The sequence below is a fragment of the Rhinichthys klamathensis genome, unplaced genomic scaffold (genome assembly GCF_029890125.1).
Source record: "Rhinichthys klamathensis goyatoka isolate OS25496 unplaced genomic scaffold, OSU_Roscu_1.1 h1tg000552l_1, whole genome shotgun sequence".
NCBI lineage: Eukaryota > Metazoa > Chordata > Actinopteri > Cypriniformes > Leuciscidae > Rhinichthys > Rhinichthys klamathensis.
In genome coordinates this window covers 607,332-616,571 of record NW_026607022.1, presented here as the reverse complement: position 1 = coordinate 616,571, position 9,240 = coordinate 607,332, and the positions used below count along the sequence as shown (strand labels likewise).

At 40.4% G+C, this 9,240-nt stretch overlaps 1 protein-coding gene across 1 annotated transcript; it reads left to right on the top strand.

Moving 5' to 3' along the window:
* The first annotated feature begins 807 nt into the window (after positions 1-807).
* On the top strand, positions 808-8,712 carry LOC130073557 (uncharacterized). The gene is made up of 6 exons (XM_056239032.1): positions 808-1,093; positions 1,288-1,434; positions 1,775-2,065; positions 8,090-8,380; positions 8,470-8,613; positions 8,702-8,712. The coding sequence occupies exons 1-6, from the start codon at positions 808-810 to the stop codon at positions 8,710-8,712; spliced, it is 1,170 nt and encodes a 389-aa protein (XP_056095007.1).
* Positions 8,713-9,240: the final 528 nt, after the last annotated feature.

The window sequence follows — 9,240 nt, the reverse complement described above, 5'->3', positions numbered from 1 at the left end:
ACGTTATAATAGGACCAACTTAGACCCATATGAGAACGTTTTGATTACGTCCTTTTTGTAACGTTGTTATGTGACCATAAGATTACCATTACGGAACGTCCCCCTAAAGTCCTATAAGGAACGTTATAATAGGACCAACTTAGACCCATATGAGAACGTTTTGATTACGTCCTCTTTGTAACGTTGTTATGTGACCATAAGATTACCATTACGGAACGTCCCCCTAAAGTAATTTAAGGAACGTTGCAGCACTTTCATTAACAAAAGAGGACGTTTCAGGAACGTCCCTAATGTTCTGTAAAGGTTCGGAATGTTCGTCACCTTTAGAGAACTTTTAGGAAACGTTACCCATAGTCGCGGGAACGTCACCTTCTACCTGGGTTAACCCCTTTAATATTCCTAAACTAACAATATACAATTATGAAAATAACAATACACAAATATGAAAATAAACAATTCTCCGGCAACGAATCGCCATCTAAACTACACTAAATAACAAACATAAATACATGAGATAGCAGCCGCTCCTTACCTGATGTGTATAAACAACTCAAACTCTAACGTGTTGCATTGTGTAGATTAAGTGACAGACTAACTAAACACAACCAAAATATGACACAGACGTAACACATAAATATTTCACTTTTCATTCATCTTTTGTGCTGCTGCAGAATATTAACTTCACATTTAAATGAATAAAAGTGTTTTAGTAAAGCTTCATAAAACCAACATCAAGTGATTTTAAAGCTTAAATCTGAACAACTCTGTTCTTCAGGTGTGTTTGGTGTTTCAGTTAAAATATCAGTGATGGAGGGAAATTCAGTCACTCTGAACTCTGGTCTCACTGAAATGAAGGATGATGATGTGATTCTGTGGAGGTTTTGGATTAGTAACACTGTGATAGCTGAAATCAATGTAACCGCCGACAGATTCACTGTATATGATGATGTTCTTGATGGGAGATTCAGAAACAGACTGAAGCTGGACAATCAAACTGGATCTCTGACCATCACACACACCACAACTGAACATGCTGGATATTATGATATACAGATCAACAGTGTGAGAAAGGATTTTACTCTTACTGTCACTGGTGAGTTAAACATCAGTTTCACCTGTTTTATATTTTAATCAGCACAAAGATACAATTATTAATCCAAAATCAATTTAGCTTCTGTGGTTTAATGATGAGATTAATTTCAAATTTAAAACCATTTACTTTTGTAAATGACTGTCTTAATCTGTGTTGAGCCCGTTTCTGTTTGTTCTGTGTGTTTGATGATTCAGTTCCAGAAGTGAAGAAAAGGTCAGTGAAGGAGGGAGATTCAGTCACTCTGAACTCTGGTCTTACTGAAATGAAGGATGATGATGTGATTCAGTGGAGGTTTGGATATAAAAAACCTTTAATAGCTGAAATCTATAAACGGTCCGAAAGTTTCACTGTATATGATGATGTTCTTGATGGGAGATTCAGAGACAGACTGAAGCTGGATCATCAAACTGGATCTCTGACCATCACACACACCACAACTGAACACGCTGGATATTATGAACTACAGATCAACTCTATGAGGGTTTGTTTCGATCTCACTGTCATTGGTGAGTTCAAAAAACATTTTATTTTAATTAATTCATACACCATTTTGTTTCTTTTTGTTGTTTTATGATATTTTTTATATTAAGTTAAAATTGTGTACAATTTAATTTAATAAACCATTATAACCTGTTTATCTGTGACCCTGTTTCTGTTTGTTCTGTGTGTTTGATGATTCAGTGTCAGTGACGGAGGGAGATTCAGTCACTCTAAACTTGGGTGTTATAAAGGATGAAGTGCTTCGGTGGGTTTTTAGGAGTGAAAATGGTTTAATAGCTGAAATCTATAAACGGGCCGACAGAATCACTGTATATGATGATGTTCTTGATGGGAGATTCAGAAACAGACTGAAGGTGGACAATCAAACTGAATCTCTGGCCATCACAAACATCACAATGAAACACGCTGGAGATTATAAACGTCAGTTCTACCATGACTGGAAGCCTTCTTATATTCATCTCATTGTCTACAGTGAGTTAAATATCAGTTTCACATGTTTTATTTATTAGAGCTAGATCTAAAGTAGTATATTATTTTATGACCAGTGTTGGGTAAGTTACTCAAAAAAAGTAATCAACTACAAATTACTAATTACTAGACTTGTAGTCAAGACCACCTAAACCGAGACCAAAACGAGACCAAGACCAAGACAGACCAAGACCGAGCCGAGACCAAGACCGAGACCAAGTCGAGACCAAGACCGAGACCAAGACGAGATAAAGACCTAGACAGACCAAGACCGAGACCAAGTCGAGACCAAGACCGAGACCAAGTCGAGACCAAAACCGAGACCAAGTCGAGACCAAAACCGAGACCAAGTCGAGACCAAGACCGAGACCAAGTCGAGACCAAGACCGAGACCAAGTCGAGACCAAAACCGAGACCAAGTCGAGACCAAGACCGAGACCAAGTCGAGACCAAGACCGAGACCAAGTCGAGACCAAGACCGAGACCAAGTCGAGACCAAAATCGAGACCAAGTCGAGACCAAAACCGAGATCAAGTCGAGACCAAGACCGAGACCAAGTCGAGACCAAAACCGAGACCAAGTCGAGACCAAGACCGAGACCAAGTCGAGACCAAGACCGAGACCAAGTCGAGATATGCGTGATATCTCTGCGCCGAAGTAGCAGTGCTTCGCATAAGCAGCAGTGCTTCGCCTGTGCTTCCCCCTAATATAGTCCCAAGTCAATATCTGCCTAGGAAATCGCCTAGTTTTAATCTGCATCGCTATTTGTACTCGTTGTGAATACACAGGCCACAAGAAGTAATTACGTGGGTTTTTATCACTTTTACTCAGGACATGCTAGCTGGCAACAAAGGATTCCATTCATTGTGCAAAGCTAAGCTAGCACCGACCCTGTCAAACTAAAACAATGCATGCACTGAGACAAAAATGCATTTGCACACATATCTAAATGTAGGAAAGAATGTGAATAAGCCCTATTTAAAAAAACGGTGGAGTGTTCCTTTAAAAGTGCAGGATCCGAAAGTTGGTTGTTTTGTCGCTATGGTTACACACACACACACACACACATAAAACGGTGTGTTGGCGGTGCACTCGAAGTCATCTGTCAGTTGTGCAGTTACCCAAAATCTCCTGAATGAAGTTAAAACCCATCATGTCACTGATATGTGTTTTACTAAACATTAAAACATCAAAAACTGTACATGATATGTGTTTTTTAAATCAAGTGATCAAAGTGCTCGTTGCCGCTGCGATCAGTGGCGCGGATACGGTGTTTTCTCGTGTGGCTCGCGCACACCGCACGGTCTTCACTCGGACGCGCGCTTCAATCCGTTGCGGATATCGTCGTGGATATTGTAGTATTGTATTGCTAAATCCCCCGACCACTATGTCGGTCTGAGACAACGAGACCTAGACAAGACCGAGAGGTTCGAGACCAAGACCAAAGACCGTCAAGGCCGTGACAAGACCGAGACCACGTAAAAGTGGTCTTGAGACCAGTCTCGAGACCAAGACCGGTCTCGAGACATACATCACTACTAGGGATGCACGATATTGGATTTTGGCCGATATTCGATATATCAATATTTTCAAACTAATTTTGCCTGATGCCGATACCGATATATTTGTATTTTTTTTAAGTGCAAAAAAGCTTATTAAATCTTCTATTAAAGTTCTCAGTCAAGAGCAGTGAGTGATTTACTCTGTGTTTTGTTGTTTTATTACCATTTAAGGGATAGTTCTCCCAAAAATTTTAATTGTCATCATTTACTCTCTCAAGTTTCTTTCTTCTGTTGAAAATAAAAGTTATTTGGAAGAATGTGGCTAACCAAACAGTTGCTGTACTCCAGTGACTTCCATAGTATATTTAAGCACAAGAAAGAAATGAATACAGTTTTGGAACAACATTAGAGTGAGTAAATAATGACAGAATTTTTATTTCTGGGTGCAGTATCTCTTTAAAGACCCACTCCGATGAAAATAATGTTTTTCTAGGTGTTAACATGTTCTTGTGGCATTTTTTCTGATGTTAGAGGACATATCTTGAGAAAAATAAGCTCAAAGTTGTATTTCTGAGTATTTCTACATTCAAATGGCTGTGAATCAGTAGCAGACGCTAAAATGCCGGCTAAAATAGACTGGAGTTGTGACGTAGTAACTCCACTGGGCGTCTCCACACGCGACGTCTTGGAGTGAAATAATGATTGGTGATCGGTGATAACTTTGATTAACTTCGGATAATAATAATTAACGTGTATATAATACTGTTGCCCCACCAGTATTGGGGGTGTAAGCTAGCGGGAGAGACGGAGCTCTCAGCAACGGGCAGGGGGAGGGTCGTCTCCGTGCCAACGGCTCCTCCCACAACGCAGAGGCGAATTGCTAATGAGCTACTGCCGCTCTGCTGAAGCGAAGTCCCAGAAAACGGCACAGGTTTTGTGATTTTGGCTAAAAATGGCATAATCATAATTTAAAGACCACTGGGAATGTTTAAAAATAGCTCAAAATATGATCGGAGTGGGACTTTAAGGACAAGCGGCAGCATATTATTATTGTCTCTTTAAGCGCTGCACGAGACGCGTCTAATACACACGCATTTGACAAGCAGATTTTCTCTGTTTGCTTTCACTTTAGACATAACCAACTTTGTTTATGTAAACCTTGGGTGTATTTGACAGTATCAGCGCAATAAGACTCTAAAGATTAGTCCAGTATGCAGGCGCTGTGACAGGCTTTTAGTTCCTGTGAGCGTCAGGTGTAACGCACTCAGAAAAGCGCATGTTAGAACAGCGCATCAGCACGCGAATGACATGTTTAACTAGCAAGACTTTGACGCATATGCAAATAATGAACTTTTGTGAATTGCAGTGTCCCGTGAGTGTAACTCTACCTCTGCGTTTACATGTGATGTGAATGTACGTCGCGTTGTACAGTATGTTGAGATGAAAGGGCCAGAATTGAACTGATAGAATGCACGATACTATGATTTTTCTTCAAAAGCAGATCGTGAAGAGATATTTTAATCATCCACGATCAAAAACCGCGTGAGACGCACACCTCTAGTTGGAAGTTTAAGTTGCTGGCGCTCATGCTTAGTTCACGGTCGTCACGTGCGCATAGGAAACACGCCACCCTATCGGCAAGGCTCATCGGCAGAAATATTCATATCGGACGATGCCGATGATGATCATTTTAAGCTTTTATCGGCCGATACCGATGTTGTCCCGATATCATTGTGCATCCCTAATCACTAGGGATGCACCGAATCCAGATTTGTGGGGTTCGGCCGAATACCGAATCCACTGGTTAAGATTCTGCCGAATCCGAAACCGAATACCGAATCCTACTCTCATCCTCAGTCCATTAACACAGTAAACACATTAATGAAGTAAACAAAGTGGATTTTTCATTTTATTTTATTACTGTAAATAATAAACACTAGCCTACTTTTACTTTTATATCTGTAAAAAAAAAAAAAAAAAAAGAATAAGCAACATTATGCATTTTAACAGCGGCGATGTTGTGTAGCCTATTGTTTCCTTGCCACCATGAGACAAATCGGCATTGCAAATTGAACATGTAACTCGACTTGAATTGCCTTCTTTTGACTGAAAGTACTGCCAAACAACACTTTTTCTGCTCACGAGTTCCATTTTCACTTTCTCACAGCCTACTGCATTCGAACGGTGCACCTACTGTAACGGGTGGAAATAAGGTGTGGCCCCTTTAAGAACTGCGCTCTCCCTGTTAAACTGTCTGCACTGCAGTCCGTATTGTATGTGTCGTGCGCCTCGAAGAACACATGCCCATGTATGCGGGTTATTTCTGTTTGATGCTCATTTTTTACCTTATTTTGTTAAGTAAAGCTGTGGATGGTAGAACGTGTGACAGACAGTTACACAAGTTCGATTGTGGAATAAAGTGCTAGTTGTGAGATGCCAATCGCCTCCGTGAGTCTGTCTGTCCTCTGCAATAACTTCAGCTGTGAGCTATCCCTATTTTTCTTCCTGACACAACGCGTTACACTACAGGCTTGTTCGACTTGAACCTGAGCGCTGCGCAGACAGATCAGTTTATGACATCAAAGTACCGCGAGAGCAATTCAAAAGCATAAGGAGCCGTCTGCTGTCTATTCGTTCACGCGGCACTTTAATGTCATTCACTGATCGGTGACTTCGACGTAGCGCGCGTAGTGCAAGCCTAGGGTTCGGTAGCCTCGTGAGACCATCCTGATCTCGCGAGCTTTCAAGGTTTCACTCGCAGATCAGTCTGGATACTTTCCGTTAAAGAAAATTTGGGAGCAGTTCACCAAACGAACGTCCAATCAGCGTTGGCTTTGAGGCGGGTTGAGGTGTGACGCAACGAGAAGCGCGTCACTTCAGTCTAAAGAACATGTCGGCTTCAGCGGATGAAACTAGCATCAGCGTGGCTATCGAGCAAGTTTTATCGGAATTACAGAGTATTTCTTCACTGAAAGAAGAGCAAAACACTGCTCTGGAGGCTTTTCTCAGAGGAAAAGATACGCTCTGTTAGTACGTCATATGCTTTGTTGATCTGATTGGTTGATTTGGCCCGTCTATCACCAACATAGGCCAATCAGCTAACCAGTATTTTCGCCCCTTACCAAAACTACTTCAACGGAAGGTTTCCAGATGGATATGCGGAGCAAATCCATCTGGCGGAGTCAGGTTAAGGGTTCGGTTCGGTGGAAAAAAATTCTGAGGTTCGGCAGAAACCGAACCCCGTTAAAAAGCCTAATATTCGGCCGAATCCGAATCCTGGATTCGGTGCATCCCTACTAATCACTACTAATTACTACTTTAAAATTGTAATTTGATTACATTACTGATTACTGCATGTAAACAGTAATCAGATTACTAATTACTTTACTTTCAAGTTACTTTGAAAACCAATTAAAACTACAAGAATACACTAAAAAGTGAAACTCAGTTCTTTCCGTAATTTAATATTGCAGACATCCCAAGTCTCCCAGAAGTTCTGGGAGTCTCTCGCATATTGATAGCGGCTCCCTGATGCCCGCAAATTAGTTAAAATCTCCAGGAATCTAGAGCGAGCGAGCAAGAGCGCGCATGCGAGACAGAAGAGACTGTGCTCTAAACATACTGCGGAGAGGGAGAGAGCGAGAGACCTTGCGTGTGTGTGTGTGCCTCATGAAGCGCGTTCTTCGGTAATTCATTAAAGCGCATGCTCATTAACTGACGCAGCTGGCCAAACGTGATTAAAAATGCATTTTACTAAATATTTTTTTCTTAATACATTTGTAACGCAAGTTAACTTAATTTTATTGACATCAGTAACTGTAATCAAATTACATAAATTTTAAATGTAATGAGTTACATTTAAACTAGAATTACATTTACATTTTCATTTTACATTACATTTAATAAACTAGAATTACATTTAAACTAATGAGTTACATCACGAAAACTAGAATACAGTAACGCGTTATACCCAACTCTGATTATGACTAATTAGTTAAAATGACTAATTCTCTTACTTTTTTTTACATTAAAGGTGCTCTAAGCGATGTCACACGTTTTTTTTAGGCCAAAACATTTTTTTTGTCACATACAGCAAACATCTCCTCACTAACCGCTGACTGTCTGTCCCCTGAACACACTGTAAAGAAACGAGATCTCTGTAGACAGCCCAGGCGTCACACACGGCAACAAAAACAAACTGCGGCGACCCGCTCCCCGAAACATGACAAACAGTTCCAGCCAATCACCGACAAGAAGGACTTGGGGGCGGGGTTTGGGGGGTTAGTGCGTGGATGAGGAGGAGGGAGGGTCTAGCTAGCGTCCGTTTTGTTTGACAATACTTTAAACGTCAACAAGAAGTGACGTCACCCGACATCGCTTAGAGAACCTTTAACAGCAGGTTTATATTTAACTTTCTATTAAATAGTTTTAAATGCTCTACTTTTGATAATCTCGGTTTCTCTCGATGTTTCTTCCTCTGCTTGAATAACTTAATTCATCCTAATTTATCTTTATTCTCTGATGTTTTCAGCTCGTCTGCCTGTTCCTGTCATCATCAGTAACTCTTCACACTGTTCATCATCATCATGTTCATTGGTGTGTTCATCAGTGGTGAATGTGAGTCATGTGACTCTCTCCTGGTACGCAGGAATGAGTGTATTGTCCAGCATCAGTGCGTCTGATCTCAGCATCAGTCTCTCTCTACCTCTGGAGGTGGAATATCAGGATAAAACCCCCTACAGCTGTGTGCTGAACAATCCCATCAGCAACCAGACCACACATCTGGACATCACTGAACTCTGCCACACATGTGCAGGTACGCCAGCACTGATATTAGTTGATGTCAGCGCTGATATTAGTGTTTATTGACTGATCTGATCTCAGTTTGATGTGTTTATTCCTCAGACTCTGTCCACTGGTGTGGTCCTACTGAAGCTGTGATCCGATTGGTCCTCTCTGCTCTGGTGGGCGTGGCTACTGTCATTATTCTGGTTTATGACATCAAATCCAGAAGAGCTGAACGAGATCAAGCACATATTCACACATCAGGTACATGATGTAATTTCTCACAAACAGATTTTTCGTGTATTAATTTTTCTGAGATTTATTAATGCCTTTATATGTTCATCTATTTCAGGAAGTGCTTAAATCTAAAGCAGAATGCTGAACTTTAATGGTGCTTCAAGTGTCATAATAAATACTGATTATTATTTGCTTGCTCTTTCTCCTTCAGTAGCAGATTAAAAAAAAAAAATCAAATTTAAAAGGCTTTATTGTTTATATTTTACTACTGCAGCCATCTATTTGTCATATGTATTTGCTTGGCTTTATCAATAAATTTTTCTCACTCTGAGGTTCAAGAGTTTCTCCATGTTTTATTACATTTATTATGTCAAGCGACTCATGGAGGTATACTAACTTTATGTATATTTAAACAATTTCAGCAGTCTGCCACATATAAAGCTTCACATTATTAAACTGTTAAAAGTAATTTTGCTTTAGTTTTTGCACACTTGCACTCCTAGTATTAATGCTTAACCTGGGAAAACAAAATGAGTAAAAATAAACAAATTCAATAGAGCAAAGTGAAGTTTCAGGCCAAAAGGACATAAACCACAAGGGGGCAGGAAAGATTAATTCACGTAGTTCATTCCTGCAAATCTTTCCTTTGAAAGG